This window comes from Nerophis ophidion, linkage group LG11 (genome assembly GCF_033978795.1).
Source record: "Nerophis ophidion isolate RoL-2023_Sa linkage group LG11, RoL_Noph_v1.0, whole genome shotgun sequence".
NCBI lineage: Eukaryota > Metazoa > Chordata > Actinopteri > Syngnathiformes > Syngnathidae > Nerophis > Nerophis ophidion.
In genome coordinates this window covers 38,797,491-38,821,552 of record NC_084621.1, presented here as the reverse complement: position 1 = coordinate 38,821,552, position 24,062 = coordinate 38,797,491, and the positions used below count along the sequence as shown (strand labels likewise).

The following is a 24,062-nucleotide window of genomic DNA, read 5'->3' as shown; positions in this document are numbered from 1 at the left end:
CAGAGCTTATTTAATCCTACCCCTTTTCTTTACATAACAGTTGGTAAAACTTTTGTTCACTTCCTGTTCTCAATGAATTCACAATGTATACTCCATAAGTAATAAGTAATCACAATAAAAATAAACAAATAAATAAATAATTGGTGAAGTAAATTTTATTCCATACGATGAGATAAGTAAGATTATTTTGAGAAAGAATGGGTGAATAAAATCAGAATATTTATCATGGATCTTCTTTTTTGTACTTTGTAAACACTTCCAGTTTGAAGAGTTTCTTGAAGTGGATCATATTAGTATATTGTTTGATTGCTTTGCTTAATCCATTCCATAGTTTAATTCCACATACTGATATACTGAAGGTCTTAAGTGTTGTACGTCCATACAAATGTTTTAAATTACATTTTTCTCTAAGATTATATTTCTCTTCTTTTGTTGAGAAGAATTGTTGTATATTCTTGGGAAGCAGGTTATAGTTTGCTTTGTGTATAATTTTAGCTGTTTGCAATTTCACTATGTCGTGGAATTCTTTGATTCAATAAATAAAGGGTTTGTATGTTCTCTATATCCAACATTATGTATTATTCTAACTGATCTTTTTTGTAACACTGTTAGAGAATGAAGTGTACTTTTGTAATTATTTCCCCATATTTCTACACAGTAACTCAGATATGGTAACACTAGTGAGCAGTAGAGAATATAAAGTGATTTTTGGTCTAGAACATGTTTGGCTTTATTCATTATTGACGTATTTCTTGCTACTTTATGTTGTATATATTTTACATGAGGTTTCCAGTTCAATTTATCATCAATCATTATACCTACAAATTTGGTTTCATTTACTCTTTCAATTTCTATTCCGTCTATTTGTATTTGTGTTTGACTTTCTTTTCTACTGTTACCAAATAGCATTATTTTAGTTTTACTGAGATTCAATGATAGTCTGTTTTTGTCAAACCATTTTTTTAATTTGTTTATTTCTTCTGTTATTATTTGTATTATCCTCTGTGTGTTCTCTCCTGAACAAAACGCTGTTGTATCATCCGCAAATAATACTAACTTTAAATCTCTTGTAACTTTACAAATGTCATTTATATAGAGATTGAATAATTTAGGTCCTAGTATTGATCCCTGAGGTACACCACAGGATATATTTAGCATCGTAGAAGTGTGTTCGCCTAGCTTCACGTATTGTTTCCTGTTCGTTAGATAAATTCTTATCCAATTTAAGACTAACCCTCTGATGCCATATAGTTGTAGTTTTTTTATTAAAATATTGTGATTAATTGTGTCAAATGCTTTAGTTAGATCCATAAACACTGCTGCCGCACATTTTTTACTATCTATTGCATTGGTAAGTGCTTATTAAATTTGAACAGAAGTTTCGATAGAAACATGTTAAAAGAAAAATAACCAGACACTAAAAGTACATTAACATGTAGATTGATAATAGTTTTGATAAAATATTACAACTGGAAATGAAAAAATATATTACCGCATACGTCAGCAGCCAGATTGTGAGCCTTTGTAAGCCATTTTGAAATAGTTCTATTGTAATTCATAAACCAAATAATATATGGTGATATACTCTGTATTCTCACCACAGGAGGCTACAATATACAGTATATTGCAACATACATTCACACCAGACAATGGCTCTGACATCATTACATACATTATCTAACAGTCTGATTGCGGGATGCTGGGTTGATAAGTATATTCCGCTTCGCTAGATTTTGTTTTTAACTGTAAAAGTGGTTTATAATTTTTACATCTTATGTTATGGCTGTGATGCAGCTATTTAATGGGAATGTGTTAGGCAACTTGGTCTCTCCATTTGTGTCAGTGCTGAATATACACAACAGCGACAGAAAACCCCCCACAAGGGTTAGTATCAAGGCTGTGATTACGAAACAAGAGCATGATGTTGCCTAGCAACAAAAATAAGGTGCAGCAAGGTTAATATTTGGAAGACGCATTATTTCATTAAATTGAAAAGGCAGGAGCCACGCAAAGGCTATCACCAAAGAAAGCAGGAATAGGGAGACACCAGTTAGGTTTGCTGCTCAAGATTTCACACATTTCGCCTCACACCAGACTGGCCAATAAGAGGCAAGGGAGCGGACAGCTGGAAAAATTGTTGGCCGTTCTTTGAGCCATGAGAGAAGAACAAATTTGCCTCCTAAAGTGGAAATTCAATAAATTCAGAATATACTACATAGGCCAAAAATATGCACACGGAAAATGCTATAGAACTACATAAGGATGAGGGTTCTGCACCCTGAGGCAACACTGAGTAGTTGTGGATAGCATGGGACCTCAGATGTGGTCAGCAAGCTAAGTTGCCCTTGTCGAGCACCAAGCCCCAATTCCCATATTTTTTAACCTCTGCCATGTGTGAAAGTGAGAGGTACTGTATTGTAAGTTTGGGGTTTAGCAGTTATCAGGTTTGTGCAAACATACAGACACACAACTGAAATCAAATGTGGTGTGTATATGCATATATGCATACAAATGTGGATAAATTAATTCATCCTTCACCCCAAAATGCATAGAGTCAAGTCTCAAAAAGTATACATCAGGAATCGTAATAGAAAAGATCACAATAAATAAATGTGAATGTGAAATTGTACTCACTTCCCTAGTGAGTAAACACCTAAACTAGGTTACTTATAGAGGAACTATTATGATCTTGGTATAAATTTAAAAACACTTCCTTGTGGTCTACCGCGGTAGTTTATTAGTAGCAGTGTACAGTACAACTAGGGCTGCGAATCGTTGGGTGTCATCATTTTAAGTGGGAGAACTTGCACGATCGGTGGCTGACTAAATACTTTTTTGCCCCACTGTATATATCTTTGGGTGTCCCGCGATGCGATTCAATATCGATTATTGGTGTCGATTATATATCGATTTTTTCGATTCAACGCGCTTCTCGATTTAAAAGCGATATTTTTCCGATTAAAAACGATTCTGTATTCATTCAATTCATAGTATTTCAGCAGGATCTACCCCAGTCTGCTGACATGCTAGCAGAGTAGTAGATTTTTCTTTAAAAGCTTTTATAATTACAAAAGGACAATGTTTTATCAGCTGATTGCAATAATGTAAATTTGTTTTACCTATTAAACGAATAAAAAATACGACTTATTTTATCTTTGTGAAAACATTGGACACAGTGTGTTGTCAAGCTTATGAGATGCGATGCAAGTGTAAGCCACTGTGACACTATTGTTCTTTTTTTATTTTTTTCTAAATGTCTAATGATAATGTAAATGAGGGATTTTTAATCATTGCTACGCTGAAATTATAACTAATATTGATACTGTTGTTGATAACATTCATTTTTGTTTCACTACTTTTGGTTTGTTCTGTGTCGTGTTTGTGTCTCCTCAATTGCTCTGTTTATTGCAGTTCTGAGTGTTGCTGGGTCAGGTTTGATTTTGGAATTGGATTGCATTGTTATGGTATTGCTGTGTAGTGGTTAGTTGGATTGATTAAAAAAAATTAAAAATTAAAAAATTCGATTTTTTTCAAAATGAGAATCGATTCTGAATCGCACAACGTTTTCGATTCGATTCGTATTCGAATCGATTTTTTCGCACAACCCTACGTACAAACTTGTAGTCCCACCATTACACAACACACAATGGAGTTAACAGCTTAGATAGGTTTTTTTTTCATTGATCATGTTTTGGTTATTAAATATACAAAGAACTACACAGAATTTTTTTTTAAGGTATATAGCATTAATGTTTTCACATTCACAAGCTGTATATTATTAGTATTTTAGTAATATTATTAAGTATTTTAACCTAACGTTACAAACTAACATGTAACTTATGCAGAAATTGTGGAACTTTCTCTCACCCTACCTGAGCGAGTCAGCATCTGAAATGCCTCATTCTGAAGGGCTGGATTCATGTGTTATGCCCACTACTCCTACATGGAAAGAGTCATTAGGACATCGCTAACTTCACAGGAACGCGCAAAATATAGGGATAAAGCTAAAAAGTCAGGTGAGGGGGTGTATTGGGACCGGCCCTTAGTGTCCAAATAAGTATGGCTCCCTTGCTGTGACATCATCCCGTAGCCCGACTGCAAGACTCTGCATACAAAAGCATCCAAAACTGCGTATTAGCTCACATCATAATGCATGAACCTTATGATTTGACACTTAGGGGTTGCTTAAGAGGAGCATCCAACCTTGTAACATTAATGATTAAAAAAATACAAAATTCATCAAAGGTTCCCTTTTAAAAATCCATAAAACAATGAACCAGAAAAGTGCATTCAAATGTTGCTATGGTATATATTTTTTTAACTTTTGGTAGTTTTGTGTTTTTCTTAGTCCTTGTGACTACAATCTGGACATACAATCCAATCAGTTGGTTCACATATGAAGACAGCTTGGGCAATTTGAATTTAAACAAAGGCTCTCAAACGAATAGCTCGCAACTCAAATCAGTGTCTTTCAAAAGACTTGACTCCTTCATCGTCACATGTCTAGTTCCAATTAGGGCTTGCTAAAAGCATATTTAGCGGTCTAAATTTGAACAACAAGGATAGATTTAGGACAACACACTTTCAATAAATTGCCAGGAATCAATTGTGTTGACATGCAGATAACAAATGGGCATTTAAAAAAATGAATCAGCCATTTGTAGGAGTGTTTTAAAGTATTTCAAATAAAAGAACCAAGAGTCCATAGGTTCTAAAACAGAAGAGGCAGAGACCACCTCTTTGAAGGTGCTTTCATGGATTGTGATGCTCCATTTGTTCCATTCCACGCCTATAACAGTGTCAACTACTGTATGTGGCCTGTCTTTACCTGGGAATTTACACAACACCACCAACTCCTGCTGCAGCCATGCCAAGCCGAGGCAGGGTTCAGTTGGCAGACCATTTCACAACACTGCAGAGATTTGACGTCATGTTGAGCAGACAGGATATGACTTCCTCAAGGACAGATGAAACTCCTTCTCAACCGCTCAGCTCTCATCAGCGTGTTCTTCTGCGTCCCACTCAAACTTTAATTGGACATGCTCGACGAGGGAAGGGAACAAATTTCCAACCGACACTTAACAACGGAGAGGAGACGGGTAGTGAGGCGATAACGGAGTGTTCGCGATTGCAGCCATCAATGACCTCTGATGGGTGGAATTTTGGTGGATTTGTGGAAGCATTTGAAAACAATCTGATGACTTGTGCCATCTGCCTCTGATTGGGCCATTGTTTTAATCTGTACGGTGCCACGGTGATTACTTTAATTCAGAAAGGGATCCTCATGTCAACAAAGGACGACGGAAGACGACAGTTGAACAGTCAAATAAAAAGAACGGTTTGTTTGTCTTACTTTATATACCGGCACAATAATTTAATGAAATATGAAGACGATGAATAAAAAGCATCTAAACCTAAATTTTGCAAATCCATTTGCTACGCCAACGTGGGCGTTTGCAGGTAAACAAACAAATACAAGAACAATACAGAGGAAGACTGTAGTACAATTTAACTAAACATTATTCAGGATTTCTTCTTTTCTAGCTTAACCAGGCCAAACATTGAAGATATAAAACATTCAATTCTATGAAGCAGGATATTAATTTTATTCGTTTATAACTTTATTAAGAGTGTGGACCACTACAGGATTGTCAATGAAGAATGACGTCATTTTCAGACACAACTGATTGGTCAGTCTGCCGGGATTTTATCAGCTCTTATTAGCAAAATAGGAAAAAAAAAAAGGTTGTTATTTTTTTCTTGTATTGGTTTATAATGTATTTTAATGAAATATACAGTTTCTTAGTATTTGTCTTTATGGCTTTTACACAACATGTTTGCAGTTCAACAAAACAAATGTTCCCCTAAAAGCTGTGAAGTGAAAACTAGACTTTGGATCATTATTAACTTGCTAATTTGTTCAACACGGTTGTTCAATTTGGGTCTGGTCATCAAATTCTCTTTGGGGTTGGTTGTCACACACAGAAAACTCATTATTATACTGTTACGCAGCACGGGGAAGGAGGGGTTAGTTAGTGCATGTGCCTCACAATAAATATGAAGGTCTTGAGTTCAATCCTGGGCATGGGATCGTTCTGTGTGGAATTTGTATGTTCTCCCCGTGACTCAATATGGAAGCACTAAAAACTACTAGCCACACACACCGTCTGCCATCTGCCATGAACAGTGAAAACCGGGATTCATCCTTGAAGATAACATCTATCCAATGTGCCAGACGAGGAGGACGAGTATGCAGATAAGACGGGTTTCGCACAGTTTGTGCAGAAATTATTTGATTATGAAAACCAATTGTTGCAGCAGGTGTCCGGGTGGCTGGTCTCAGACGATCATGGCGGTGCACCTGCTGGATGTGGAGGTTTGGGGCTTGTGTGGTTTCACATGATCTGCGGTTGTGATGTTGACTGAAAGTACTGCCAAATTCTCTCAAAAACCTTTTCCAATTTAAGGATATAAAGAATATCTTTGATCTAGATAGTGCGGTAGGTAGGTGCTGCAGCCTTCCAGTTAAGCACAATAAGTCTTCAAACTAACAAATTAGTGAATGTCACCAGATTATCTTTGAATTTGCTGAGAGAAGATGACAGATGGGCTATCCCCAACAGTCTACTTAGAGGAGTTGGTTCAATTCCTTTGCCAATTACCGAAGACAAAGTATTATACATGCCTGTCCAATAATTGAACAGGGATTTGGCAGAGCCAAAAAATATGTATAAAATAGCTGGAGACTGTTGGCACCGATCCCATGATTCAAATACAAAACCCAAAACCAGTGAAGTTGTCACGTTGTGTAAATCGTAAATAAAAACAAAATACAATGATTTTCAAATCTTTTTCAACCTATAGTCAATTGAATAGACTGCAAAAACAAGATACTTAACATGCGAACTGGTAAACCTTGTTATATTTTGCAAATATTAGCTCATTTGGAATTTGATGCCTGCAACACGTTTCAAAAAAGCTGGCACAAGTGGCAAAAAAGACTGAGAAAGTTGAGAAATGCTCATCAAACAGTTATTTAGAACATCACACAGGTGAACAGGCTAATTGGGAACAGGTGGGTTCCATGATTGGGTATAAAAGCAGCTTCCATGAAATGCTCAGTCATTCACAAACAAGGATGGGGCGAGGATCACCCCTTTGTGAAAAACTGCGTGAGAAAATTGTCGAACAGTTTAAGAACAACATTTCTCAACGAGCTATAGCAAGGAATTTAGGGATTTCACCATCCACGGTCTGTAATATCATCAAAATATTCAGAGAATCTGGAGAAATATTTGCACGTAAGCGGTAGGGCCGAAAACCAACGTTGAATGTCTGTGACTTTCGTCTCCTCAGGTGCTACTGCATCAATACCTGACATCAGTGTGTAAAGGATATCACCACATGGGCTCAAGAACACTTCTGAAAACCACTGTCAGTAACTACAGTTTTTCGCTACAGCTGTGAGTGCAAGTTAAAACTCTAGAATGAAAAGCGAAAGCCAATTAACAACACCCAGAAACAGCGCCGGCTTCTTTGGGCCCAATTTCATCTAAGATTGACTGATGCAAAGTGGAAAAGTGTTCTGTGGTCTGACGAGTCCAAGTTTCAAATTGGTTTTGGAAACTATTGCCGTCGTGTCCTCTGGACCAAAGAGGAAAAGAACCATCCGGATTGTTATAGACGTAAAGTTGAAAAAACAGCGTCTGTGATGGTATAGGGGGGTGTATTAGTGCCCAAGGCATGGGTAACTTGCACATCTGTGAAGGCACCAAAAATGCCGAAAGGTACATACAGGTTTTGGAGGTTGCCATCCAAGCAACGTCTTTTTCATGGACACCCCTGCTTATTTCAGCAAGACAATGCCAAACCACATTCTGCACGCGTTACAACAGCGTGGCTTCGTAGTAAAATATTTCTGGTACTAGACTGGCCTGCCTGTAGTCCAGACCTGTCTCCCAATGAAAATGTGTGGCGCATTATGAAGCGTAAAATACGACAACGGAGACCCTGGACTATTGAACAGCTTAAGCTGTACATCAAGCAAGAATGGGAAAGTATTCCGCCTGAAAAGCTTCAAAAATTGGTTGCCTCAGTTCCCGAACGTTTACAGAGTGTTGTTAAAAGGAAAGGCCATGTAACACAGTGGTAAAAATGCCCCTGTGCCAACTATTTGTAATGTGTTGCTGCATTTAAAAAAAAAATAAGTTTCTCAGTTTGAACATTAAATATCTTGTCTTTGCAGTGTGTTCAATTGAATATAAGTTGAAAAGGACTTGCAAATCATTGTACTCTGTTTTTTTTATTTCCGATTTACACAAAGTGCCAACTTCACTGGTTTTGGCTTTTGTAATATCTCACTTTGATTTATAAGATTATTAGGCCCTTTGCAATTAAAACTTGTAAGCCTAATACCACATCCGTCGGATGTCGCTGTTAAATTCAAATGGGTCATCACAAAAAGATGCAAACATCAAATCTGCAGTAAGACTAAAAAAAATAAGTTTGACCGATGCAAATAAAAGGAAAACAAAACAGTGGCCCCCACTCCAAAACTCTTGGAGAAGCATCCCTCTAAACATCTACTCCCCACAAAACCATTGCATCTGTTCTACACTAACAAACAAAACAGTGCAATCTAGTAAGCAAATAATGTGCACCAAGGTATATGTTTGAATAAGATGAAAGAAGGCTGTTTAATTACAGCTTACTATCAAAACCTATTTATTCAATCAAATGTGCAAAAATATATAAAGAAGACCAATATACAACCGGTAAAATAGTCAATAAGATAATACAAAAAAATACTTACTACCGTATTTTTCGGAGTATAAATCGCTCCGGAGTATAAGTCGGACTTGCTGAAAATGCATATTAAAGAAGGAAAAAAGCATATATAAGTCGCATTTTAGGGGGAAATGTATTTGATGAAACCCAACACCAAGAAAAGACATTTGAAAGGCAATATAAAATAAAGAATAGTGAACAACAGGCTGAATAAGTGTACGTTATATGACGCATAAATAACCAACTGAGAAGGTGCCTGGTCTGTTAACGTAACATATTATGGTAAGAGTATTTCAAATAACTATAACATATAGAACATGCTATACGTTTACCAAACAATCTGTCACATGTAGGGACGCCGTGGCGCAGTGGAAGAGTGGCCGTGCGCAACCCGAGGGTACCTGGTTCAAATCCCACCTAGTACCAACCTCGTCACGTCCGTTGTGTCCTGAGCAAGACACTTCACCCTTGCTCCTGATGGGTGCTGGTTAGCGCCTTGCATGGCAGCTCCCTCCATCAGTGTGTGAATGTGTGTGTGAATGGGTAAATGTGGAAGTAGTGTCAAAGCGCTTTGAGTACCTTGAAGGTAGAAAAGCGCTATACAAGTACAACCCATTTATCATTTATTTATTTATCCTAATCGATAAATCCCATTAAATCTTATACGTCAAGTCTCTTACATGAATGAGCTAAATAATATTGATATTTTACTGTGATGTGTTAATAATTTCACACATAAGTCACACCCCCGGCCAAACTATGAAAATAAACTGCGACTTATAGTCCAAAAAATACGGTAATCATTTTGAGAGAACACAAGAACTATACCATCTGAATAAGGTAGTACACAATTGTTTTAGTCCACATAGTCCGTCGCTCTTCTTGGACCATCGAATGAATCTGTGAGTCTGGCCATTGGACAAAGTGAGCGCCCTGCACCGTCCATGCTTAACCGGAAATCTGACACAACAGTGGACTTTTTATTTTAAAATGTTTGACTCTGTTATCAATTATTTTTTATAAGTGAAGCATTTAAATCATTAGTTTAAGCACTGGCATCATTTTAAAGTACTGATTTGGTACTACTATTGGTTATAATGGAAACAATATCCAACCCTAAACCCTCCAGTGTGAGAACAATCATCATGATTGAGTTGGTTGCTTTGGAGCATTTAATGTTTAATTAACGATATATCTTTGTTTCAATGAAATAAATAACAAAAGTAAAGTTAAAGTACCAATGATTGTCCCACACACACTAGGTGCGGTGAGATTATCCTCTACATTAGACCAATCTCCCTCACCCCCTGGGAGGTGAGGGGGAGCAGTGAGCAGCAGCAGTGGCCGCGCCCAATAATCATTTTGGTGATTCAACCATCAATTCTAACCCTTGATGCTGAGTGCCAAGCAGAGAGGTAACGGGCCCCATTTTTATAGTCTTTAGTATGACTCGGCCGGGGTTTGAACTCAAGACCTACCTAACACCTAAAAAAATTAGTGTAACACAGATTTCAAGCCAAAGCCTTAGCTTTAACGTAAGAATGATTATTAGAAGCTTATTTGATGATGAGCCCTATAACACTAGAGACACTGAGATGATACACATGCATGTCAGTGCATCTATGCAAGAACACACTCATGTGGAAAAGTAGCTTGTAAGCACCGCCATTATAATCAATGCTTTTTACCATAGACACCCTTCATTACAATCAACACTGCATAAGAAACAAAAGCATAATAACAATCACACAATTGAATGGCTACCATTTGAAGTGCTGTGCCCTCGTGCCCCTGAGTCCTCATTTTGTCACTGCAAATCTTCTAAGGAAGCTTGTACACCTACAAGCTTATTCTGTTCACATTCTGCAATCAACATCCCATCTGCAGTGTTCCATCAAAACCAAGTAACACATCCTCTATCCTTTCTGCTTTCCATTTGCAACATCACACATTTGTGCGGAGCCACTCATCAGATAATGTGATTCCAGTCAATGAGGTGATGGTGATTCAGGGGCTGCATGACGAGCACGTCAGTAAGGCCAAGAGAGTCTTGATCTTACTTAAAAAGACTTCAAGAGTGCAAGTGCGGAGCACTGCCGTGGGGTTTGAAAAGGTAGCAGCAATTATAAAAAATGTTGACAGCTACAAAGCATGGTAGAACTTTCCTTATTCCCCTCGGAAAACCTAATGATTATGATATGATATGTTCTATTAATACTATACATTAGCATAATGGTTAATGTATTTTAAACAGAGCTACAACATGGTTGGGTGCTACACCAATTCAAGGGCTAAACATCTGAAATATCTTACTTTCAATAAAATAGACATAACATGTCTTACATTAAACATTGTGGATGGGATATTGTGTTTCTTAATGAGGAAGTAAATTAATGTCTCTTGTATTCATATTCATGCTACTGCCTGTCCTTCTGTGATTTTATCAAAAGTGTGTATCAGTCACAGTTTTCTGTAATTTTCATTTTAAAAAGTAATACTAACCGAGAGTTTTATAGCTGTTATTAAGACCCTTCATCGTTCCATCCCTGTTAATGGATTTTTCTGGATTCACAAGCCGCCAATAAATTTTGCCTCGTCACATCAGACCAATGAAACTGTCCACCTTTATCTTGAAGGAGACACAACGCAGACCCAAAACCGAAGACGATCCATTTGGCATCGAAAACGCAAGCTTCCGCTGCACGGAACCAAAATCCACCACTATTAATGGCCCAGAAAGGCGCAAAAAAACCCAGACTTAAGCGGTTTTAACACACAGGAGGAGGAGGACAAAGACTGCTCTCAATAACAATACTGGTAGGTTACTGTCTGCCACATCAAAGGCACTGTATTTTGTTCAATTTGTGAATTAACACATGTGCCAGTGTAAATATTTCATGTTTCAATGTGTTCTGACCAACAGACCCGCCAACAGACACGCATTTTAACCCTTGAACACACCCGCATGCCTCTGGCCCTCTCTATTCAGCCTCACATCTCGCTGTGCTCGGGGGGTTCTCGCACAAAAATCATCAAGCTGCAACAATGCATTAAGGCGCACTGTTGCAATGTATCTGACATTTTCCAGCATCCAACATCCAACAACTCCCCCCTTCAACCATCATCGTGGATGGATGAATGGATGGTTTTAAAGTTTTTTTTTAAATGTGTGAATGAAACTGGAACATTTTAAGGAATCATCCAAGTTGTTCCACAGATGGACCCCCCTGACAGAAAAACATCTACTTTTTAAGCTGGTTCTTATGTTTGCTTTCTGAAAAACAGCGGCACCCCTGAGGTCATAGGGACTCTCCCTGGGTTTGAACCTTTCCTGGATTTTGTGTTGAATTATTGTGAATACAAAAGTATACATTGACATGTACAAATGCAGCAATATGATGAACAAAGCGGAAGCTAAAGAAGGATTTCGCCGTCCATCCCTTCTTTATCACACAGGTAATACCCGCCAGGTGAACGACTGATTTTACTTCTTCCGGGGATGGCATAAGAAAACCATGTGACTTGCGTCCCATATGTGACCATAGGATGAACAAATATTCTACGGTACTAAGACTTTAGCGGCAATAAACAGTCAGCTTCTACAGAGAGGGTGCAAAAATGCGCCACTGTGGCCGTCTGTGGCCCGTGACTTGTTTGTCATTGGCCCTTGGCACATTAAAGAAGACAAACACACAAAAAAAAACACCTGCAAAAATTAGGAAAACAGCAAGAAACACAATGAGGAAAAAAGAATGTTGCCTTTGAAATAAAAAAAAATATATATATATCTTAGGATGTTCAAATGCTATCTAAAATATTGACTGTAGTTTATGAAAGTGGTATGATGGCAACGCCCGATGGGATGTTTCAATTATAATTGATCCCGATGGGTAAATAAATGTGGTTTAAAAAAAATACGTTACTTACATGAATTTCAACAATACGTTGTCCTTGCAAAAAGAACCCCCTCCCTTCATTTTAATTTGCAGCAATTTTGGAGTGTCTGGCTTGCAGCTCGATAGAACTTGTGACCTCTGTGTTGCACTAAAACACATTACGTCAACATGTTTTTGTTGAGCTCAGCTAATGGCTTACAGCTGACAAATAGACCAGGCTGTTACATTTTTTTCATATAAGTAACCAAGCCGTCATCATTTCATTAGTGTGTTCCTCCGTGCGTTAGTGCGTGCGTGTGCAATGGTAAGAAACAAATCTAAGTCTTTTTCTAGAACTGTAGGACTTACACAGGAAAATCCAACACCCTAAAATTATGCCTCGAAATTCAAACAATCATTTAGTAGGACTTTACCACAGTGAGTATATAAATGGCTAAAATGATCTCACCTCGGACATTTGCAACTGACCCAATCATGGGCGGCAGCCAAAGGTGATGCCCCCTTTCCTGTGAGAGCCGGCAGTTTTGGCAGGGTCACTGGTAAGTCCTCCTCAGGGACAGCAACTGGACCACAGGACCCACAATGCACCACAGGAATGGGCGTGCCCCAGTAACGCTGCCTTGATATCAGCCAATCTCTAAGTTTTGGACTTGTCAGGTGGCCCCCCACCTTCAGCTCTCTGGCTTTTTGGGTAATGAGGTCAAACGCCTGCTGTCTGGTCAGTCCTGAGAACTGTAATGAATGTAAAAAAATATGAAAACTAAAACTTGGTGTACATTTAAATAGGATTCTGAGGTATTCTCTGTGGTTGCTTTCACCTGATCAGAGTTCATTAGAGTTTGTGTTCCATCTTCATGGTTTTGCAGAACTCTGGTCCACCTTAATTTTAACGACTTTGCCACAGACAGATGCTCATCACTGGAGTCTGGTGTGCCTGGTAGCACAAGTACAGCATGAACATAAAACATAAAAAACACTCAAAATACACACACACGCACATACACACACACATGCACACAAACACGCACTGCACAGTTCTCCTGAGGATGGCCTGACAAGCTCTGTGCTTCGTGTTAAGTCTTTGCTGTGACGCAACTAATTGTTAGCAATCCCTTAGAGTCTATCATTGCTCACTGTGAAACAAACAAGCCAATGTTTCATTAGCAGAAGGGGAAAGTGGGAAATAATCTGTTTGTGGTTTTTGGTTAATCCACAATTAAATATACTTACCAACAACGGTGTCTAGATATCCATCAAAGGCCTCTTTGTGAGATATAACTAGAGGAACCTCCTGGCCGGTGAATTGGTTGACAGCGGTGACTACTGTCAGAGAGTCTGTAGATTGAAACAAAGCATGCTGTGTTCTCCCCTGATGGCTATCAACATTTTTACTCCCAAAATAATCTTAAAGGGGAACATTATCACCAGACCTATGTAAGCGTCAATATACACCTTGATGGTGCAGAAAAAAGACCATATATTTTTTTTTACCGAATTCCGAACTCTAAATGGGTGAATTTTGGTGAAATAAACGCCTTTCTGTTTATCGCTCTTTTTGCGATGACGTCAGAACGTGACGTCTCCGAGGTAATACTGCCGCCATTTTCATTTTCAACACATTACAAACACCGGGTCTCAGCTCTGTTATTTTCCGTTTTTTCGACTATTTTTGGGAACTTTGGAGACATCATGCCTCGTCGGTGTGTTGTCGGAGAGTGTAACAGGGAGGGATTCAAGTAGCACCGAAGATGCGAAAGTGTCTGCCGCCAGACCCCCATTGAATGCGCCAAAGTGTCTCCACATTTTACCGGCGATGACGGACATGGCACAGAGATGTATGGATAACCTGCAGATGCATTTTCAACGATAAATTCAACGAAATCACAAAGGTGAGTTTTGTTGATGTTGACTTATGTGCTAATCAGACATATTTGGTTGCGGCATGACTGCCAGCTAATCGATGCTAACATGCTACGCTAATCGAAGCTAACATGCTATTTACCGGCAGTGCTAAGGCAGACATGGCACAGAGATGTATGGATAAACTGCAGATGCATTTGAAACTATAAAGTCAACAAATTCACAAAGGTGAGTTTTGTTGATGTTGACTGCCAGCTAATCGATGCTAACATGCTATGCTAATCGATGCTAACATGCTATTTACCGGCGGCGCTAAAGCAGACATGGCACAGAGATGTATGGATAACCTGCAGACGCATTTGCAACTATATTACGTTTACGTCCACCCACATTTAATGCGAAAAAAAAACTTACCAATCGAAGGATTTAAGTTGCTCCAGTGTCACGAGAGGCGAAAGTCCTGATCGTTTGGTCCGCACATTTTACCGGCGATGCTAACGCAGCTCTTCGGCCATGGTATGGCTATGAATAGCGTCAATAGCTATTCGCTCAATAGCTTCAGTTTCTTCTTCAATACATTCATACTCCAACCATCCGTTTCAATACATGCGTAATCTGTTAAATCGCTTAAGTCGCTGAAATCCGAGTCTGAATCCGAGCTAATGTCGCTATATCTTGCTGTGGTATTCGCCGTTGTTTACATTGGCAGCACTGTATGACGTCACAGGGAAATGGATAGTCGCATCGCAAATAGAGAAAATCAAGCACTTTAAAGCTTTTTTTAGGGATATTCGGGGACCAGTAAAATTTAGAAAAAAACTTCGAAAAAATACAACAAGCCACTGGGAACTGATTTTTATTGTTTTTAACCCTTTTGAAATTGTGATAATGTTCCCCTTTAAGGGAACCCCAGTTAACAAAGAGGTTTACATCCAAGTAAATACTATCTATAGAATACAGTACAGTTAGTTGTTTATTGGTTTTCATACCCCTGCCATTCTGAAGAATCCTGATGATTTCTGGCATAATTTAGAGTGTTCTAATTAGGGCTGGGCGATATATCGATATACTCGATATATCGCGGGTTTATCTCTGTGCGATATAGAAACTGACTATATCATGATATTCGAGTATACGTTCTCACGCAGTTGCTTTTATTTGCTGGCATTACACTACAGGCTCTTCTCACTCTTTCTTGTCTCTTCTTCTAACAGACAGCAGGCGCACCTTCTTACATACGTCACATACGTATACGCCCTCGCGGCGCAGAGAGGTAGCAGCATGAGTAACGTTAGCTGTGGTGTGAGTGGTAATACGAGAGAAAGAAGGTGCGAATCTGGTAACAAATGAAGGAAGAATTAATTCCCAAGAAAAACAGTAGGGCGTTTTTCATGGTCTAGCGGTGGTTTGGCTTCAAGTGGGAATATGTCGAACAGACAACTGTTATTTGTCAAGTGTGGGGCAAAAGCGTTGCTACAAAACGTAGCATTACTGCAAATATGTAGCATCATTTGAAAAGTCACCTGCTAGAGAATGATGAGTGCTTACTCCGCACATCAACATCTCCATTCGGTGCCACACCAACAAAATGCAGAGGCAGCGATTTCCACATAAACACCGTATGAATAAAATAGTGAACACAAGGAGATAACGTCCACAGTAACCTACCAAATAGCGATTTGATTTCCTATTATGCAGCTCATTTTTATTTGACAGTTATTGAAATATATTGTGTGACATCATGCACAAAAGTGCACTTTATTTGTTTTAAGTGAAGTGCTATTGCAATTGAAGTGGCGCTCTGTACAAAAACTGCACTTTAATTTAGCGTTGTTTTGATATGTCATCTTAGTGACATCATGCACAAAAGTGCACTCATAGTTTTTAAAATGTCTCTGACAATCTTGCACTTTGTTTTGAAATGACATGAATGTTTGTGCCACTGCTTAATAACTGTTTAATAAATACAGTTTTGGTCAATTGATTTAGTTGTCATTTCCCTCTCTGCATTAAAGTTTAAAATGAGCATATATTAATGCAGTACGAACAAGAATGTTTTAATGTAGACACATAGAATCATCATACGGCTGTGATTATATGCATCAAGTGTTAATTCAAGGCTAAGGAAAAAAAAATCGAGATATATATCGTGTATCGTGACATGGCCTAAAAATATTGAGATATTAAAAAACGGCCATATTACTTTTTAGGCACCGAACTAATCCTGGCGTTCCTACTGTGCACCGATTTAGGTCAAATCCAATGGTGCCATGTTACGGTACTTGGGTTAGGCATGATGTCGCACCAGGTGGCCGACTGAGCTCTTCGCCCTTCTGTACTAGGCGATCACTCCAGATGATCGGAGAGCAAAATTTATTTGAAAAAGGGTCCAATGTAAGTCAAGTAAGGACCCACGTTTATAAAAAATATTCTAGCTAGATGCCAATATACATTGGCTCTGCTATTGACATGCTACTGATTACCATTAGCTATTTTACATGGTGATTTTAACACTTTCAAATTAGTCAATAAAAGCTTCAACTAATATACATGTTACAATCGAACAGCTACCACTTTATAGGGGGGCACCAAAAACAAAAAAACACACCATAAACTATACACTACTGACGTCCAACATCTTGGACTTGCAACTGTAATTGAAACCTAATGTCATATTTTTCTAATGAGACTCAGAAATGTGTTAATAAAATAGAAAGCAGTTATGGGGGACGGCGTGGCGAAGTTAGTAGAGTGGCTGTGCCAGCAATCTGAGGGTTGCTGGTTCATTCCCCACCTTCTACCATCCTAGTCACGTCCGTTGTGTCCTTGGGCAAGACACTTCACCCTTGCTCCTGATGGGTCCTGGTGAGCGCCTTGCATGGCAGCTCCCGCCGTGAGTGTGTGAAAGTGTGTGTAAATGGGCGAATGTGGAAATACTGTCAAAGCGCTTTGGGCTCCTTAAAAAGGGGTAGAAAAGCGCTTACGCTATAAGGGACGGCGTGGCGCAGTGGAAGAGTGGCCGTGCGCAACCCGAGGGTCCCTGGTTCAATTCCCACCTAGTACCAACCTCGTCACGTCAGTTGTGTCCTGAGCAAGACACTTCACCCTTGCTCCTGATGGGTGCTGGTTGGCGCCTTGCATGGCAGCTCCCTCCATCAGTGTGTGAATGTGTGTGTGAATGGGTAAATGTGGAAGTAATGTCAAAGCGCTTTGAGTACCTTGAAGGTAGAAAAGCGCTATACAAGTACAACCCATTTATACAACTACAACCCATTTACCATTTATCATTATCAGCTAATTTTTAAATGTTGCAACAAAAACATTTATTATATTATCAATAACAATATTTATTAACACACACAACATTACCGGATATTGGTACAGTGGAGTAACGATATTGATTCCCAGGTAATGGGAATTGGTACCGTTTTGGTTCAAATATGAATGGTACCCATCGCAAATTACATTATTACATAAAAGGATCTTAGTTGTTTGTAGTACATTTAGTGAATTGTTTTTTCATATAATATTTTTTATCTAAAACGTTTTTTTCTTTTTAAAAGGCATGTTACATGTTACAATTACAGTGTTTCTGATTTCAATTTATTTTAATGGGTAGGGCTGATTTGAGTGTTTTGAGTTACAAGCTCAGTCGTGGAACCAATTAAGGTCGTAAGTTGAGGTACCACTGTACTGTATACACAGTATACATGACCTACTGTATTTTTAAGTAATAATAATACATAACTGTAATGATGTGCGTTTAGTATTTTTGTAAACAGTACATTGTAAAAAGTACAACAATTGTTTTGCTAAATACCCAGGCTGTTAATTCTGGAGCACTGTGGTATACACTTACAAAGTATAGGTCTAATAAATGTTAAGTGTTAAGCAATGTACATTATTAGTTTAGAAACAAATGTAATCTATTTAAAATAAGTTGCTGAAAAATTCAGCACACCAGATGCAAAAATATTACACATTTACATGAGGCAAAAACCTAAAAAAAAGTTTGGTTGAGTTTGAGTTGCTGCACACCTCTGCCTGGCTGGAAAGCTTTCTCTAGCTCAAAGCGGACTGAACTGCTCCCATGCAAGAGTCTGTGGGAGGGCAGGATGGCAAGGTACGCTGTACCAAACACCGCTTCTGGAGAAGAGCTGTAGGCTGACAGAATCTCCCCGGTCTCTTTCCCTCTCACCTAAGAGATGACGGACCAGATCATTAGAGAATTTCAGCATCTGTGTGAACAATCGAATTTAGTAAATAAATGACGTAAAGTAGTAGGACAATAATACCAAATGTCCACATTTTTTTCCCCTTGCGGTTAGTGTCAATAACATTTCTAAGTTTTGTTTTTAAAAACACATGGGAAGTGTGTTGCACACTGTATAGAAAAGGGAACAAAATCCAAAGAGTGAATTGAGAGAAAATCTGTCTCTTGGCTATGATGGTGAAGCAGTTCGAGCATATCACTGCTAGTCTGCGCCATACTGAAGCCAAATGAGCCTAATGTCAGCAAAGAATGATAAAATAATAACTTAATGGTGGACATTTGTCTATGAAAATATGGAAAAGCTGTTGATGGGGTGTTTGAAGAGGATAACGTAGAAGTTGACTCTCCAAGGTAATTGCTGTACATTATTATTACATTACTTCATAAAACTGCTGTAGTTGTTTGTACTAAATTCTATTTTATTGTTTTTATATAAGATTATTATTTGAATGTTAGTTTAGGTCACTGGATAATCAAAGCTAATTAGTCCATCCATCAATTTCTACCGCTTTTTCCCTTTGGAGTAGCGGGGGGCGCTGGAGCTTATCTCAGCTAAAATTGGTACACCCTGGACAAGTCACCACCTCCTCAAAAGGGCCAACACAGATGGACAAAATTCACACTCACATTCACACAGTAGGGCCAGTTTAGTGTCGCCAATCAACCTATCCCCAGGTGCATGTCTTTGGAGGTGGGAGGGAGCCGGAGTACCCGGAGGGAACCCACGCAGTCACGGGGAGGACATGCAAACTCCACACAGAAAGGATTGAACCCAGGACTACTCAGGACCTTCGCACTAACCCCTCCTCCACCGTGCTGCCAAGCTAATTATTATCCAAGCTATATATATGGACAAACTAGTGGACAAACTAGTGAGCATCCTTGATGATGCCAGTCACCCTCTGCATAGCGTTATCAGTAGCCAGAGGAGCCTGTTCAGTGCTAGACTGCTGCATCACAAGTGCAGGACTAATAGACTCAAAAACTCCTTTGTCCCACACGCCATTAGACTGTACAACTCCTCTCTGGGGCGGGGGGCAGGGGGTACAAGGATGACAGGAGATGCAAAACAATCACAGTGCAATATGTTTTCATAACATGGTCACTAATGCCTACTTTCTCGTTATATTCTTATTTTACTGTTATATTTTTATTCCTTTTTATTTTTTATTCTTTTTGTAATATATCTCTATTTTCTTTCCATTTAAACCCCCATTATTTACTTTTTTTTAATTGACTTCAACTCTGTACACTGCTGCTGGAATTTTAATTTTCCTGAAGGAACTCTCCTGAAGGAGTCAATAAAGTACTATCTATCTATCTATCTCTATATATATATATATATATATATATATATATATATATATATATATATATATATATATATATACATATATATATATATATATATACATATATATATATATATATATATATATATATATGTATATATATATATATTATATACATACACATAGTACATATATACATATATAAATGTATAGTACATATACACATATACATATATACATACATTTATACACACATACATATATACATATATATATATATACATATACATGTATACATGTATATACTGTACATATACATATATATACATATAAATTCCACATATATACATATACATATATTTATACACATACCTGTATATATGCATTCATATATATATAGACATCTATACATATACATATATATATATACATACATATACATATATAAACATCCATCCATTTTCTACCGCTTATTCCCTTTCGGGGTCGCGGGGGGCGCTGGCGCCTATCTCAGCTACAATCGGGCGGAAGGCGGGGTACACCCTGGACAAGTCGCCACCTCATCGCAGGGCCAACACAGATAGGCAGACAACATTCACATTCACATTCACACACTAGGGCCAATTTAGGGCCAAAATAAATAAATAAATAAAATAAATAAATACAATTAAAAAAAAAAAAAATATATATATATATATATATATATGTATATATATATATATAAACGCTAATGCCAGGTTTCAACCAATTAACAAAACATTTATGGTAGCATAGCAAGACACGCTATTCAATTAAATCTAACATCCACCGTTTAGGACTGATTTGAGACAGCTTGACTCTTTTGGGGAAGGAATGAAAGAAGGCAAGAGCACACTTTCTGCTTGAAAATATTACAAAGGGGATTCTTATGCGATCATTAAGGCTGCTGTTTCTGTTTAATCTGATTGAAAACTCAAACTGCAGCAAACCTGTGGTACGTACACACGTTTCTTTTGTATTCTGGAGAGAAATGCTTTGATTGAGGCAACACACAATCCAAGGGTAGAAAGAGATGAAACACAGTGGCTGAGGAGGGGCACTGTGTTTCATCACTAAGGCTGAGGATGGGAGGGGGCCGCAGAGAAGCCCTTAGTAAAAGAAGGTCAAGAGTTCCAAAGAAAGCAAGAATGATGAATGAATAAATAACAAGCTCAGACCCACCTTGAGTTTGAAATCAAAATAGCAACCGGAACATTCTCCAATCCAGTTTGCCTGCATGGCTTTGACCCCGTACCACTCTGGAAGGTCAGACAAGGCGTCCAGGAGAGGCTGGAGGGGCCAAAAAAACAAAAACACTTATTTAGATGGAAGTTTGTATTCAAGAGAGATTTGGTCAAAATGACTTTGAAAAACCTGAAATATCTTTACTCTCCTTCACATTAACTGACTTTGGCTTGTGAAATACAAGCCATCAAACACATAGTTATTCTGCATTACTAAATGGAAGCTATGCTTATCAACCAGAGTCGCAGCTGTTCTTATACTTAACAATTTTCTTTGCGATATGTCATGAATCTATTACACAGAAACACTCTGCAAGCTGGTCCAAAACACACAGCGACTATAGCTACCACTTGCATGAAAGAAGAGAGAAGGAAAAAATATCACCAAAAATTACACAAAAAATGATTACTTTCCTCACTAAAACAATACATAATTTGCCACATAACTGTAAACATAAAGGACAGTCTCCAAGATTGTAGCACTGTTGAGTGTGAGTCTCAGAGAAATTAAAAACCAAAAATGTTTTCACCTGTTGGAACTAAGAACCAGGTTAATTTTGTAACAACACACTCAGTAGTTAGATGGCAAACGCCACAGACATGCAAACATTGAAGACTAAAAGGCTGCTTAACTACATTATATAACAATCTGTGTGAATTTTCTAAAAATTCGAACGTTGGGTTGGCCGATTTAACATATTTGTGTATATATTTAATTTGGTCAAAAAAAGGTTGAAAAATGATAACATATATATTACTGGTGTCAAACATATGCATAAAACCTAATCTGATTAATCACATGGTTAGTGTGACCTAATTTCAATTCAGTCATGATTTAATATGAACACAGACACTTCAATCAAGTATCAATCAAAATGTATTAATTGATATAGACCCTTTCATAGTTGCAAAACAAAGTGCTTCACACCAGTTAAAAAAAGAAAAGATGAAGAAAACACGACCCGCACCAGTGACAATGACAAAACATGGCATTGCATGGAGAATTAAGTAAAACACCACCTTTTCAAGGGTTTGTATGTTCTCTATATCCAACATTATGTATTATTCTAATTGATCTTTTCACGAACACCGTTAGTGAGTGAAATACATAATTGTAGTTGTTTCCCCATATTTCTATACAATAACTCAGATATGGTAACACTACCGAGCAGTAGAGAATATTAAGTGATTTTTTGGTCCAGAATATGTTTTGCTTTATTCATTTGTGACGAGTTTCTTGCTACTTTATGTTGTATATTGTTTACATGAGGTTTCCAGTTAATTTTGTCATCTATTATTACACCCAAAAATGTGTTTTCTTTTGCCCTTTCAATATCTACTCTGTCTATTTGTATTTGTGTTTCAATTTCCCTTTTACGGTTGCCGAATAGCATTATTTTAGTTTTAATATTTGTATTAGCTTCTGTGTGTTCCCTCCTGAACAGAACAGAGTTGTGTAATCTGCAAATAATACTAACTTTAAGTCCTTTGTAATTTTACAAATGTAATTTAAATAAAGAATGAACCATTTTTGGTCCCGGTATTGATTCTTGAGGTACGCCACAAGATATTTTCAGCTCTGTGGACGTTTGTTCTTTACTCAGTTCAAGACCAAGATGGCGGCGCCCGGACGGGCTGCAACATCGCAGAGCTCTTGCTAAAGATGGAACATTTGGCAGAAATACCGGACAATTCTGCAAACTTCATGGCTGGCTCACATCGTGGTCACTCCGTGATCACGTACGACCGCCAGACACTTCTGGATGTGGACATATCGGGCCGTTTTGGACCGATAGACGCGTGCTTGCTAGACCTGCTAACTAGCACGGGAATAGTTCGGCGGCTACATCCAGCGGCCTGTGAAGCAGCGTAGTATAGTAGCAGCGGGGGCCGTCTACGGAGCAGACGCCAGCGGTGTGATCGGAAACGCGGATGTCGAGCAGGGCTAAAAACAAAGCAGAAGGCTAATCCCCACAGAACACCACTTCCCTCCATCCTGAAGCCGGATTTAAATGGAAGATGCGAGACTACTGGTCTGGGTAAGGAGTCAGTTAAATTAGAACAAGTTTTTTCTGCTTTGAGTGTTTCAGAGTTGGACGTGTTTTAATGAGGTGGCTAACTATGATGTGTGCAGTTTATCAAAGCAACAAACAAACAATCGGAAAATTCCCGTCGTATCAATTCCTAGATATGGTCGTAATTATACTAAATGCACTGGGCATAATAAACACAACATTATTAATATTGCTACTACGGATAATTTGATCAAAAATTCCCTAAAACAGCTCACTACCTATAATATAGTTTTTTTAAACATAAGATCATTGTCTCCCAAAACGTTGTTAGTTAATGATATCATCAGAGACAACAATCTTAACGTCATCGGTCTCAGCGAAACCTGGCTTAAACCAAATTACTTTTTTGCGCTAAATGAGGCATGTCCTCCTAACTTTACACATGCGCATATTGCCCGTCCTCTTAAAAGGGGTGGGGGGGGTCGCACTAATATACAACGAAAACTTTAACCTTAGTCCTAACATAAATAATAAATATAAATCGTTTGAGGTGCTTGCTATGAAGTCTGTCACACCGCTGCCTCTCCACCTGGCTGTTATCTACCGCCTCCCAGGGCCCTATTCGGACTTTATCAATGAATTCTCAGAGTTCGTTGCTGATCTAGTGACACACGCCG

General features: G+C 38.3%; 1 protein-coding gene across 4 annotated transcripts in view; it reads right to left on the bottom strand.

Annotated features, from left to right (window-relative positions):
- lars2 (leucyl-tRNA synthetase 2, mitochondrial) overlaps nt 1-24,062 on the bottom strand; it is a 119,526-nt gene that overhangs the window by 31,870 nt on the left and 63,594 nt on the right. For 3 of the 4 annotated variants that reach the window (XM_061915877.1, XM_061915875.1, XM_061915878.1), the window contains 5 exons: nt 21,309-21,416; nt 18,582-18,741; nt 13,914-14,018; nt 13,502-13,617; nt 13,132-13,415 (listed from right to left, as the gene is read on the bottom strand). In XM_061915877.1, coding sequence (XP_061771861.1) covers nt 13,132-13,415; nt 13,502-13,617; nt 13,914-14,018; nt 18,582-18,741; nt 21,309-21,416 — 773 coding nt within the window. The remainder of the gene's footprint in view (nt 1-13,131; nt 13,416-13,501; nt 13,618-13,913; nt 14,019-18,581; nt 18,742-21,308; nt 21,417-24,062) is intronic. The other variant, XM_061915876.1, reaches the window with a different exon arrangement.